The sequence below is a fragment of the Staurois parvus genome, unplaced genomic scaffold (assembly GCF_062004578.1).
Source record: "Staurois parvus isolate SC_StPar_1 unplaced genomic scaffold, SC_StPar_1.0 ptg000111l, whole genome shotgun sequence".
Classification (NCBI taxonomy): Eukaryota; Metazoa; Chordata; class Amphibia; order Anura; family Ranidae; genus Staurois; species Staurois parvus.
In genome coordinates, this window is record NW_028317907.1 from 1 (window position 1) to 14,673 (window position 14,673).

Below are 14,673 nucleotides of genomic sequence, written 5' to 3' on the forward strand. Positions count from 1 at the left end.
ACACAACACTAACAAACAAACACCCACAACAAACAAACACCCACAACAAAAACAACACCCACAACAAACACAACACCCACAACAAACAACACCCACAACAAACACAACACCCACAACAAACACAACACCCACAACAAACACAACACCCACCAACAACACAACACCAACCAACAAACACAACACCCAACCAACAAACACAACACCAACCAACAAACACAACACCAACCAACAAACACAACACCAACCAACAAACACAACACCAACCAACAAACACAACACCAACAAACACAACACCAACCAACAAACACAACACCAACCAACAAACACAACACCAACCACAACACAACCCAACCAACAAACACCAACACAACAAACAACACCACAACACCAACAAACACAACACCACAACACCAACAAACACAACACCACAACACCAACAAACACAACACCACAACACAACAAACACAACACCAACACCAACAAACACAACACCACAACACCAACAAACACAACACCACAACACCAACAAACACAACACCACAACACCAACAAACACAACACCACAACACCAACAAACACAACACCACAACACCAACAAACACAACACCACAACACCAACAAACACAACACCACACCAACAATCACAACACCACAACACAACCAACACAACACCACAACACCTACCAACACAACACCACAACCATCCAACAACACAACACCACAACCAACAACACAACACCACAACCACTCAACACCAACCAACACATCACAACACCAACCTACACATCACCACTACACCTACCAACCAACTCCACATACACCATCAAACAACTCACAACACCACAACACATCCTCTTCTCCTTCCTTCTCTTCTCCTCTTCTCCTTCTTTCTCTTCTCCTTCCTTCTCTTCTCCTATTCTCCTTCTCCTCTTCTCCTTCCTTCTTCTTCTCCTCTTCTCCTCCTCTCCTTCCTTCCTTCCTTCTCTTCTTCTCCTTCCTTCCTTCCTTCTCTTCTCCTCTTCTCCTTCCTTCCTTCTCTTCTCCTTCCTTCCTTCTCTTCTCCTTCCTTCTCTTCTCCTTCCTTCCTTCTCTTCTCCTTCCTTCCTTCCTTCTCTTCTCCTTCCTTCCTTCTCTTCTCCTCTTCTCCTTCCTTCCTTCTCTTCTCCTCTTCTCCCTTCCTTCCTTCTCTTCTCCTTCCTTCTCTTCTCCTTCCTTCTCTTCTCCTTCCTTCTCTTCTCCTTCCTTCTCTTCTCCTTCCTTCTCTTCTCCTTCCTTCCTTCTCTTCTCCTTCCTTCCTTCCTTCTCTTCTCCTTCCTTCCTTCTCTTCTCCTCTTCTCCTTCCTTCCTTCTCTTCTCCTCTTCTCCTTCCTTCCTTCTCTTCTCCTCTTCTCCTTCCTTCCTTCTCTTCTCCTCTTCTCCTTCCTTCCTTCCTTCTCTTCTCCTCTTCTCCTTCCTTCCTTCCTTCTCTTCTCCTCTTCTCCTTCCTTCCTTCTCTTCTCCTCTTCTCCTTCCTTCCTTCTCTTCTCCTCTTCTCCTTCCTTCCTTCTCTTCTCCTCTTCTCCTTCCTTCCTTCTCTTCTCCTCTTCTCCTTCCTTCCTTCTCTTCTCCTCTTCTCCTTCCTTCCTTCTCTTCTCCTCTTCTCCTCTCCTCTTCTCCTCTTCTCTTCTCCTCTTCTCCTCCCTTCTCTTCTCTTCTCCTCTTCTCCTTTCTTCTCCTTTCTTCTCTTCTCCTTTCTCTTTCTTCTTTCTCCTGCTTTCTCTTTCTTTCTGCTTTCTCCTGCTTTCTCTTTCTTCTTTCTCTTCTTTTTTCTTCTTGCAGATCACGGCTCATGCGCAGATTTTTTTTATCGGTAAAATGATCGGCCGATTTGCCCATCATTACCCAGAAAATCGTCCGTCCGATCGTCAAAATCGGCCGCAGATTTTCCACCTTGACCGATAAAAAAAAAAATGTGCCAAAACCCCAAAAAATGGCCAACCAATTAACCCACTAACGGTGCGGAAATCGGCCTATTTTCGACCCGTCTATGGCCTGCATTATGACTGCCTTTTATGGATTGTATCCTTGTCACATCTACGACCCAGTAACACATAAATATGCGGTGGCAAAAAGCTGGATTCTAACACCCACACCCCCCCAATATACTTTGCTAAACCAGCAGGTCCCGGCCATAAATAATTGTCTGGGACCCGCTGATCGGCTTTTGCTGCAGCGAATGACAGCACAGAATGAAATATTTCCTTGATCAGGGCAAGGACTGATACAAGTGGTCCATTGTGATTTGTAAACCCGCGTGTAATATGTTGATAGTGTAAATTCGCATAGTAATAATAATAAAATCCGTTAGGCTCCATGTACACGGGACATTTGGAAAACTCTTCTGAAAGATGGAAATTGACTGGAAAACGTAGGTTAAAAAACGTCAGTTTACCGCGTTCGCATACCGCGTTTATGTGCGTTTGCGTTTTTAAAAGATAACATCAGGAGACCTTCAAAAATGCACTGAAAAACAGTAAACAAATTTAACTATTTCAGACATTTTGAGAGAAATAGAGAGAGCAGAAGCAGAGAGAGTAGTATGTGTTGAGATGACCTGTCTCTTCTGGTTGTATTCACTATGGATCCCACCATGAGCATAATGCGGCGCGTTCTACCATTTTTTATTTTTTTTTTCCTTCACGCAAAACCTGGAGCTGACTGCGCTGGTGTACCGGGTCTATTTGAATACATGGAAAACACTTTGCATGCATTTCTGATGATGAAAAAAGGCTCCGGACAGCATCTGGATATGGAACAGTTAAAAAAAACGCTTCTAAACGCAGTTAGCCACGTTTACAAGTGTTTGAAACGCTGATAAAATCTACTCCTGAACGCAGGTTTGGTGCATTAAAAAAAAAACGACTGTAAACTGAACCACCTGTAAACGACTGTAAATGAAGATGTGTACATGGACACATAGGAAAACATTAGGGAGAGTTCAGGGGCTGCTGAAAAAAAAAAAAAAAAAATCATGAAAAATGCATGCAAAGTGTTTTCAAGGTACTCAAATGGACAAAACACTGAACACAGGATGTTCCTACCAAGCTTGTCACACATTGAATGACCAATTCACACCTAAGACCTCTCCCACCCTTGGAAACAAAAGATATGTTAATGACCATTCACACCTCCAATTCCTCATGAAGACCCCCTGCCAGGTTTCCTTAATGACCCCCTTCACCAGACACCTGTCCCACCCTTGGAAACAAAAGAAATGTTAAGGAGCAACTCACACCTAAGCTAATCTCAACACGTACTGCTGTCTCTGCTTCTACTCTCTGTATTTCTCTGAAACAGTCTGAAATAGTTAATAATTTACCACTTTTCAGTTCATTCTGGGCATTTGGGAGGTTCTCCTGTGCTTATCTTTAAAAAACGCTTCTAAACGCAAACGCACATCAATGTGTTATGCCAACGTGGCTAAGCAGAAGTTTTTTACCCTACGTTTTCCAGCAGTTTCCATCGTTCAGAAGTGTCCCGTGTACATGGGGCCTTACACTATGTGATTTCATTTATTTTATAATTTTTTTTCTTCTTTGAAGGCTGCTACATGCGACCAAGAGATGATTCCTCTTCCTGATACACAGCCGGTGCCTCCGTCGGTGTCACAGATGGTACAGCCTGAGTGCTCCTCGCCACCAAGTAATAGGATAGAGGAGGATACGGCTTCAGGTGTGACTGTTCCGTCTAAAGAGTTAACCGCTACGGTTTCGGAGCAAGTCTTGGAGCGTCAGCAGGAAGTCCCAAAACCAGCCGAGCTTCTTCACGATAAGGAAATGTTTGTGGATTCCCCGATAATTCCAGCAGCGCAAGATGACCCGCAGCTTTTGGGGAAAGCACATGAAAAACTGTTGGCTCCCAACAGAGGCTGTGGCCTGGAAGATGGCGGCGAAGGTAAATGTCTAAAATCGCAAGCGTCGCGCTCCACTGACCATGGTATTACACGTAAATAGTATAAAGTGTATAAACATACATATATGAGAGAGATAATATATTGGATTAAATAAATTAAATTAGTCCCAAAATCAATTGAAAAGTGACCGTGCAATCATACTGCTGCTGCATGCATGTCTTCAAATAATCTGTGATTCTGATATATCTTCTAATGATGTAATACGAGGTAATTATCGCGCAGTACACCGATCTTAAAATGTGTGCGCCTTCATCAGTTCTGCTCTCACCCGGCATATATGACCAAACCCTTAACCCCCGGTTCACACCTATGCGGCCTTGCAGGCCGCGTTTTGCGCAGGCACGAGAGCCCATTCATTTGAATGGACGCCCGTGACAAGCAGGGAAGAAGTCCCTGCACTTCTTTAGAAAACGCAGCCCACACGGGAACCTCAGTTGCCAGTACGGTTGCGTTTCCCAGTGCGGGCGGCGTGCCATTAGAACGAATATCACCCGCCCGCGGGTCCGCATTTATCTGTGCAGGTGGTGCAGCTGCACGGATTTTAATGCGGATCCGCAGCGGCACCACCCGCACAGATGTGCACCAGGGGTGAGTGAGGTCATAAAGGCTTGTGTCCCTTTAACCACTTTCAGTCCGGACACTTATGCAGGCCATAGATGGGTCGAAAATCGGCCGATTTTTCGGCCGAAAATAAAATCGGCCGATTTTCGGATCGTTAGTGGGCGATTTGGTCGGCCGTTTTTCGGTATTTTGGCCGTTTTTTTTTTTCGGTAAAGTTGGAAAAAAATCGGCCGATTTTGCCGATCGGCCGATTTTCGCGGCAATTAGTGGGCAAATCGGCCGATTTTTTACCGATAAAAAATCTGCGCATGAGCAGTGACCTGCAAGAGGAAGACAAAAAGAAGAGGATGAAGAAGAAGAGGATGAGTATGAAGGAGAAGAGGATGAGTATGAAGGAGAAGAGGATGAGTATGAAGGAGAAGAGGATGAGTATGAAGAAGAAGAAGAGGATGAGGATGAAGAAGAAGAAGAGGATGAGGATGAAGAAGAAGAAGAGGATGAGGATGAAGAAGAAGAAGAGGATGATGAAGAAGAAGAGGATGAGGATGATGAAGAAGAGGATGAGGATGAAGAGGATGAGGATGAAGAAGAGGATGAGGAAGAAGAAGAAGAAGAGGATGAGGATGAAGAAGGATGAAAATAAGAATTCCAGTCCAGCAAAAAGTGTCCCTGCAGAGAGCTCCGCTATTTCTGACAGTTCTCTGACAGTTCCTTCACATTTACAGCGGTTGAAACATTGTATCTATTTGTTTCCATTTAGGATACAGATGTTTTTATTCGGAAACAAATAGATACAATGTTTCAACCGCTGTAAATGTGAAGGAACTGTCAGAGAACTGTCAGAAATAGCGGAGCTCTCTGCAGGGACACTTTTTGCCGGCTGTAGAAGGGATGAAAATCGGCCGATTTTTTTTTTTTTACCATTGATGGTAACGTCGGCCGCTTGAACGACCGAATTTTCGTTTTTTAAAAGAAAAATCTGCCGGTTTTCTCCCCATCTATGGCCTGCATTATACCCCCTTCCTGTCTAGGCCAATTTTCAGCTTTCAGCGCTGTCACACTTTGAATGATCATTATCATTGCAGGTAAAGTGGGTCAAACTCAGTCTTTTGTGGAGTTTTGCGTTCAGTTGCACGCATGTGAGCAGGTCTCTAAGCTCACAAGAAGGTGCACAAGCTTTAACTGCCAACTGCACCTCTTGACGAACGTTGTCCTCTTCTAACCAATCAACTAGGAGACTTGAATACTATGCAGTTGAGCTGCTGTTTTACTACTCCTCCTCGAGCCACAAAGGCAGTGGAGGGCTGTGCTCACATGCTGCGGCCATGATGCTATGCATAACTGCACGTAAAAAGTTATGCCCACTGTTGCATTCGGGGTGGGCATTACTGTGACGGGAGTCCTTTTCGGTGGGGGGCCCATGGAACACAGCCCCCTTTGGAGAGGTGGGGAGACCCCTGTCTCAGCTCCCCATATCCCTCTTATGTGTAAGTCACCCTGTGCCTGTTAGGGGTACAGGGTGAAATGTCCTGCTATTGAGTAGACATGTATAAGTAAGGTGGGGGGCTTGTTCATTGTTTAATGCCATGTGGTTGTCCCATTATTCTATTGTGTGTCTTGCTTGGGAGCAAACTATTATGGGATGTATGTGTTTGTGCATTGGCTTGGTGGGGGGGTGTCTGCTGATGTCTCCGTTGCTAGATTTGGTTTGCCCCGCCCTGTGTCCTTATGCAGGGAGGTGGGTTGTTCCCTTGAATGTTTATATCTTGTGTCTGTGTTAAAATAAAGCAGTCTATTTCCTGAGTGATTTCAAGGGTGGTGTCCGTGGATCTGTGTTCGGACAGGGAAGCGGGAGTCTGACGGAAATATGGAAAGCGCAGTCGGGGTTCAATTGCGTTACAATTACCATGTGCTAAATGTGGGTCTCACGATGAAGCCGATGCTTAGAAACGCGTTACCACCCCCCCCCCCCTTTGCGGCATTACGCTTCACGTGGTGACGTCACGTCCGTCCGGCCACCATTTTCATTCCAGCCTTGTTTCCATCACAGCTGCTGGACGCTACCAGCGTGGAACCGGGAGACCAGGCTCCCACAGCAGCCCTGGCTCTTAGATATTCCACCCTCTCCACCAGCCTCTGTGTAGTACGAAGTCCATCCTGAGATACATGCCCTTTCTCCACTGTTATCTAGTGTGTTACCTTGCTCAATAAAATAACCTTTCAATACTGCACTTAGTTTGGCGCCCTCTCTCCTTTTCTTCTCTATGCACAGAGTCCAGCTTTACTCTATGGGTGCTGCCTCCTGATGTTGCTGATTACACTATACTCATTGAAACACTGCATAATACGGACTACTCCCTTACGATTCTGGACTTTAAAGTGGAGTTCCACTCACTCTGTCAAAAAATAAGTCAGCAGCTACAAAACCTTTAGCTGCTGACTTTTAAAAAACAGCCACTTACCTGTCTCGCGGTGTGTCCCCCGCAGCCCGTTTCACCGGCCTTCCTGGAGGCCGCCATCTTCAGTGTGGGCACAAGGCCGTGACTACAAAACTGATTGGGACTCTTGGGAATCTTTTGATTGGGACCTTTCCCGATCATGTGACCACCGTGACGGCGTGTCACGGTGGTCACATGACCCCTAAACCCCGCCCCGCCTCCCAGCTTCTGAAACCCTTAAAGGGCCGGGAGGCGCCAAGGGGTTAAGGCAGGGGTAGGCAACCTGCGGCTCTCTAGCTGTTGTGGAACTACATTTCCCATGAGGCATTGCAAAGATTACAAAACTGACAGTTACAGCTATGACTTGCAGAGGCATGATGGAACTTGTAGTCCTGCGGCTCTCAGGTTGCCTACCTCAGGCCCCTCCCCCCCGCCCCCCAAAGGTGCCAATCCTTAATGGGGAGTGGGGGAGCAGTCCTTAAAGCGGAACTTCCCCTTTTGGGTGGAGCTCCGCTTTAAATTCTTCCTTTTCTCTCCAGCGCCAATTTTTCACAGTTTTGTTGAATGTGACCCATTCCACTGCATGGGGGCGCCCCACGATCACATGCAGTGCATGCATTTGCAGCATGCTAGTGAGGGGTTCAGGGGGGTTAAAACTGGTGGTGAGGAGGCCATAGGATCCCTCCTCACTGCCTGTCAAATGCTCTCTCAAGAGCGTTCGACATTTGATTCGCTCTTCAGAGAGCAACGTTGGTGTAAATTAGCCCTTGCATGGTGTCTTTCTGCAGACGGTGTGATCCCAGATCTTCCTCCGTCACAAAGCGCCTTGGCTTTTGGTCACAGAACAAGAGGGAGCTGGAAGCAGCATTTTCTCCAGAAAAGGTTAAGCATGTCAATCTTCAGTGGTCAGGCCCTCTTGTCCTGTTGGTGTTGACCCCTATCTTAAAACCATTGTGACCTGTGGGGGTAGGTATTCCCCACCCCCGCTTCTCTCCTTGGCTCCCCCACTGGCCTCTCTGGACTTGTAGTTCCGCCGCAGGCTGTCTGTCTCCTTCTGGCAGCCCCCTGTCACTCTTCACTCCGGTCTGAATCTCATCATGTCGCAGCTCTGGCTTGAGAGGAAAGGTTATGTTCTCCCAGCCCCCAGCCAGTTATCCTTTCTGATTATATTACCAGCTGCGTGGCTTTCTTGGAGACGGCAACAGGACCTCGTGTTTTTATTTATTTATTTTTCTCCAAAATTGATTTTACTTTTTTCTTTTTTTTTTTTTTTTTTTGTAGTCTGACGCTGTTCTAGCTTGCCAGGTAGGGTGGTTTTAGTTGGAGGATCTATAGTTCTCTTGCTTGACCCTTTTTTGGTAACTTTCTGGATAATGGCTTGTTCCTCGACCAACAATCTGAGTCTCTGCTGTGAAGGTAATGGAAGCCGAGTGCTTATCTGTGTACTACGGGAGGTTTAGGACAACCGGCTTTATGTTTTATGTGTGCCGGCCAAATATAGATCCGTGGAGTCTTCTGGCTGACCGTCTTGGTTTATATTCTGTCGAAAAACCGGTGAAGCAGCTGATTTCCATATGTTCTGGGAAACGGCCTGTTGTTGTTGTTTTAGTAACCGGTTTATTAAGTGTTTTAAGAACTGCTGTAGTGATTGAATACAGGAAAAAGTAGCAATTTACTTTCATGCTGTGTTGCTTTTTTATTGTCGATTATAAAGCACGTGTGAGCCATGTATGGTTATGCTTCGCATTCTTCATCAGCATAGCCTATCGGCTCGCTTCTTTTTTATTGTATGCTTTCTTACTGTCACATTGTTGTTTGTATAGCCTAAATAAAATAATAAGGGCTTGTTCAAAATGTGAACACTCTTTTAAAGTACTTTGAATGACAGTCAAAGCCCCTGAAGTGAAGTAAAATAGTAAGCTCACAGTCCTGTTTACACGTTGCGTTTGCTTCTAAAATTATACCCCATGACGCTTTCTGCCCCTTCCTTTGTAAATTTGTTTGTTGGGTATATTATTATTATTATTTTTATTATACAGTATTTATAAAGCGCCAATAGTTCGCTCAGCGCTGTACATTACAAAGGGGGACAGAACATGTGACAGAACAATACCAATACACGGAGGAGCACAACATTTATCTCATGCCTTTGTTCATTGATCATGTCAAATGCTGGCTAAGATATATTGATGATATCTTCCTTATTTGGAAAGGGGAAACATCTATTTTTTATGAGTTTGTTGATCAGCTTAACGGCATCTTTCCTGGTATCCTTTTCAACCCTGAGATATCCCCCAACACCATTACATATCTTGATGTGAGGATCACTAACAACCAGGGTACACTCAAGACATCCGTGTTCTCAAAACCAACAGACAGGAACACCCTACTACATTACCAGAGCGCACATCCCAAGCATCTCCGTGATAGCCTGCCTACTTCACAGTTCAAGAGGGTGTTACGCATTTGTTCCTGTGACAGGATAGAACAACTTGAGGCCATGTATAGAAAATTTGTGGAACGAGGTTATCCTACTCGGGTACTTGAGCAGGCATTAGCCAGAGCTACGGCAGATTTTGAAGGCAGCCATAGGGCGGCCAACAGGCCGATCTTTATACACGGCTTCAATCAGGCATCTGAGCGTATTAAACAAGCGGTCATGCGTAACATGAACATCCTTAGAGCTGATTATTATTATACAGTATTTATAAAGTGCCAATAGTTCGCTCAGCGCTGTACATTACAAAGGGGGACAGAACATGTGACAGAACAATACCAATACAATGCAAAACATGAGGGGATCGAGGGCCCTGCTCTTTTGAGCTTACAATCTAGGAGGTGATGACACTCTATCACCCGACTTAAAGAATCCACCATTAATGGCACATAAGCGAGGTAGATCCCTACGTGACTTATTCGTTCAAGCGGACCCTAGGACCAAATACGCTAAGGCAGTATTCAAGTTCTCAGAAAGAAAGGGTTGCTACAAGTGTTAGGCTACGTTCACACTAGCCTTGTTTTCAAGCGGCAGAAAGGCGTTTGGGAAGCGCTTTTACCGCTTCCCAAACGCCTCGGACAATTCTGCGCATTGCAGCACATGGTGCTGTTCTAACGGGAGCGGTAGCGTCGCAACGGACACCTCTGGTCGAGTCAGGAGGTGTTGAAGCCTCCTATTCTTTTATATGGTACCGCTCCGCAAATGCCCGGGTGGCGTTTGCGTAGCGGTAACACCATTTAAACTTCATTATAGGCGTTTGTGGGGCGTGCTTGTGCAAACGCCTAGCAACCGTCGCTAAACCGTGCGTTAAAAACTGCTCCGCAAACGCCGGACCAACGCTTGCCAAACGCTATAGGGGTGTTTGGCGAGCGTTGGTAAAACAGTCAAGTGTGAACGAGCCCGTACAGTGTGCTGGTGACATTTTTCTTTCTAAAATTATTCCCCATATCGCTTTCTTGGCATTTCAAAGCATCTCCAAAGCCTCCAGAGAAGTCGATCACAATGATCACTAACATTACAATAACACATAACTGATGATAAAAATATTTGGATCGGATTTTATTTAGAGTCAGCCTTACTTTTTTCATAAGTCTTTCATTTATGAGAGCTCCTAGGATGCAGGGACCAGAGAGAGAGAGAGAGAGAGAGAGAGAACAGGATCAGCAAACCAGAGGATCAAGAGCTGGGGGTTGCTTCGGAGTGGGGGGGAGCAGCATAGCTGGGGGTTGCGGCGAAGGTGGGGGATCAGTAGAGCTGGGGGTTTGCGGCGGAGGTGGGTGATCGGCAGAGCTGGGGGTTGCGGCGGAGGTGGGGCATCGGCCGAGCTGGGGGTTGCGGCGGAGGTGGGGCATCGGCCGAGCTGGGGGTTGCGGCGGAGGTGGGGCATCGGCCGAGCTGGGGGTTGCGGCGGAGCTGGGGCATCGGCCGAGCTGGGGGTTGCGGCGGAGCTGGGGCATCGGCCCAGCTGGGGGTTGCGGCGGAGGTGGGGCATCGGCCCAGCTGGGGGTTGCGGCGGAGGTGGGGCATCGGCCGAGCTGGGGGTTGCGGCGGAGCTGGGGGTTGCGGCCTAGGTGGGGCATCGGCCGAGCTGGGGGTTGCGGCGGGGCATCGGCCGAGCTGGGGGTTGCGGCGGGGCATCGGCCGAGCTGGGGGTTGCGGCGGGGCATCGGCCGAGCTGGGGGTTGAGGCGGGGCATCGGCCGAGCTGGGGGTTGAGGCGGGGCATCGGCCGAGCTGGGGGTTGAGGCGGGGCATCGGCGGAGGTGGGGGTTGCGGCGGAGGTGGGGGATCGGCGGAGCTGGGGGTTGAGGTGGGGGGGGGGGGAATCAGCAGAGCTGGGGTTTGTGGGGGGGAGGAATCAGCAGAGCTAGGCGGTGGAGGTTGGAGATCTACTGAATAAGGGTACCAATGAGCTGGGGATCTTCTGGGCCCTTTTAGAACGATAGAACATCAGTAAACACAATAAATAAGTGTCACCGAAGCATGAAAATCACATTAAAAAGCATGTTGAAGCAGTAGGTGTTTTGCATGTTTGCAAAAAAAGTCCTGAGTGTATTAGGGTTCATTCACACTTGCTTTGATTTTAGAGTATACTTTTGGCCTTGATCAGCCAGTCATGAAAGGGCCTCATAACTGGTATCTCTGCTGAACAATAATTGTCAGCCACCTAGTAAGGCCGAGGTCCGACCCAAACGACCTTCCTAGATATGTGGATTTGCAGAGGCCTGCACATGAAATCTGTGTGTTTTCAGTAGAGGAGTAATGTGTTGTCTCTGGTTTCTAGAAGCTGAGCCTTATGTGAACCTGACGTTCGTGAAGAATGACCACTATGAGAAGGGGAACGACGTGGTCGTCGTGCATGTTTATGTCAAGCAGATCTGCAAGGAGACCTCTCGGGTGCTGTTTCGGGAGCAGGATTTCACTCTGATCTTTAAGACTAGGTAAGCACCCGCAGCCCAAATCGCACCCCCAGGGTTCTGCTTATTGGGAAAAGCTGCCACAAAAATTAAAGGTGGTTTGTATAAATGATACAAATTCTACCTCTCGGATCTGTCAGATTTTCTAGCTCAGTGGACCCCTTGGAAATGTATTAAAAAGCCAAAAAAAAAGGTTCTTTGCACTTGGTAGTCTGGAGGGTATAAATCCCCTATAAAGGCAGCCATGTAAAACTCAAACTAAAATAGATGCAATAATTGTATGGAATTTTAGGAATGGCACAGGTATGCCGAAGCATTCTTTCCTAATGTACTTAAAGTGGGTTGTAAAGGCTCAAGGCTTTTTTTTTTTTTACCTTCGTGTATTCTGTGGGGGCACTTGACAGGAGGGAGGGTCCTGGAGTGGCGGTGGGGGACCCAAGAAGAGGAGGATCCAGGCCACTCTGTGCAAAAACACAGCAGGTATGTATAACATGTTTGTTTAACCACTTCCAGTCCAGACACTTCCCCCCCCTTCCAGTCCGGACACTTCCACCCCCTTCCAGTCCGGACACTTCCACCCCCTTCCAGTCCGGACACTTCCACCCCCTTCCAGTCCGGACACTTCCACCCCCTTCCAGTCCGGACACTTCCACCCCCTTCCAGTCCGGACACTTCCACCCCCTTCCAGTCCGGACACTTCCACCCCCCTTCCAGTCCGGACACTTCCACCCCCCTTCCAGTCCGGACACTTCCACCCCCCTTCCAGTCCGGACACTTCCACCCCCCTTCCAGTCCGGACACTTCCACCCCCCTTCCAGTCCGGACACTTCCACCCCCCTTCCAGTCCGGACACTTCCACCCCCCTTCCAGTCCGGACACTTCCACCCCCCTTCCAGTCCGGACACTTCCACCCCCCTTCCAGTCCGGACACTTCCACCCCCCTTCCAGTCCGGACACTTCCACCCCCCTTCCAGTCCGGACACTTCCACCCCCCTTCCAGTCCGGACACTTCCACCCCCCTTCCAGTCCGGACACTTCCACCCCCCTTCCAGTCCGGACACTTCCACCCCCCTTCCAGTCCGGACACTTCCACCCCCCTTCCAGTCCGGACACTTCCACCCCCCTTCCAGTCCGGACACTTCCACCCCCCTTCCAGTCCGGACACTTCCACCCCCCTTCCAGTCCGGACACTTCCACCCCCCTTCCAGTCCGGACACTTTCACCCCCTTCCTGCCCAGGCCAATTTTCAGCTTTCAGCGCTATCACACTTTGAATGACAATTGCGCGGTCATGCAACACTGTACCCATATGAATTTTTTAGCTTTTTTTTTGAGACAGATAAAGCTTTATTTTGATGGTATTTATTCACCACTGGGATTTTTATTTTTTTTTTGCTATATAAATGAAAAAGTCCAAAAAAATTTTAAAAAGATTTTCCTATAAAATTTTGCAAATAAATAATCTTTCTTCATAAATCTTGGCCAAAATGTATTCCGTTCTTTTTTAGTAAAAAAAAAATAAAATAACCCAAATTAGTTTATAACCAAAAATTAAAATTTTTAAACTTTTTTTTTTTACATTTTTATTTTTTATTTACATACTGTCTACTGTACTACTTGTGGGGGGTGATGTTTTTTTTTTTACACTGATTGCTTTTACACCCATACAGGCTGTAAAAGCAATCATTTCCCTCTCTCTGGCTGCATTCTTGCAGCCATTGAAAACTACTATGTGAGCTGTGATTGGTCACAGCTTGTCGCATGGTACAAGGCTGTTGTGAATGGCCCTGTACCATGTGATCTCTGTGATCATTCACAGATTTCACACGTAGTAAGCAATGATGTCAGAAGTGACATCTTGCTTACTACTCTGCATGTGATCACTGTTTGGCCAATCAGTGATCACATGATCGGGATCTCACACAGAGGTCCCGTCCGACCGTTGTGTCCCCTATGTCATGAAAAAAAAGTTAAGCCAAAACAATTGAGGGCCCCCCCCCCCAACATATACGTGCGTACGAACGTAGACTCCTGCATCGGAGGTGCATATGCGTCAAAACCTCAATTGCGATACACCTGTTACATATCGCCGCACTCAGAGAGCAATCATTCTAGCACAAGACCTCCTCTTTAACTAAACGGATTATCTGTGGGGGGCTTTTGAAGAGTCGCCTATAGAAAATATACAGTACTGAAGTTTGTCACCATTTCACAGGCGCGCACAAATTTAACCTCTTGGCGTTGGTCGCATGCAAATGTGCGGCCTTTCGGAGTCTGGGCCTTGACACCGAGTGGCTGCACATTTGTGTGAAATTAAAAAAAAACAAAACATTCAGGTACTTATATATCGCTGTCCATTTACGCAGCACTTTACATATATATTGTACATTCACATCAGTCCCTAACCCTCAAGGGGTGTACAATCTAAGGTCCCTAACCCTCAAGGGGCGTACAATCTAAGGTCCCTAACCCTCAAGGGGCGTACAATCTAAGGTCCCTAACCCTCAAGGGGCGTACAATCTAAGGTCCCTAACCCTCAAGGGGTGTACAATCTAAAGTCCCTAACTCACATTCATACATACACATACTAGGGACAATTTAGACAGGAGCCAATTAACCTACCAGCATGTCTTTGGCGTGTGGGAGGAAACCGCAGTACCTGGAGGAAACCCACGCAGGCACAGGGTGAACATGCAAACTCAAGGCAGGAGGTGCCGTGGTTGGGATTTGAACCAACAACCCTAGTACTGCCAGGTGGAAGTGCTAACCATTTAGCCACTGTGCTGCCCAACGTATGTGCTGAGAGCGCG

At 47.3% G+C, this 14,673-nt stretch overlaps 1 protein-coding gene across 4 annotated transcripts in view; it reads left to right on the forward strand.

Moving 5' to 3' along the window:
* The first annotated feature begins 3,584 nt into the window (after positions 1-3,584).
* USP19 (ubiquitin specific peptidase 19) overlaps positions 3,585-14,673 on the forward strand; it is a 99,497-nt gene continuing 88,408 nt past the window's right edge. For 3 of the 4 annotated variants that reach the window (XM_089671643.1, XM_089671641.1, XM_089671642.1), the window contains exons 1-2: positions 3,585-3,933; positions 11,732-11,888. In XM_089671643.1, the coding sequence (XP_089527769.1) occupies positions 3,603-3,933; positions 11,732-11,888 (488 nt within the window). In that variant the 5' untranslated portion in view covers positions 3,585-3,602. Of the gene's footprint in view, positions 3,934-8,212; positions 8,368-11,731; positions 11,889-14,673 lie in introns of those variants that run through there. The other variant, XM_089671644.1, reaches the window with a different exon arrangement.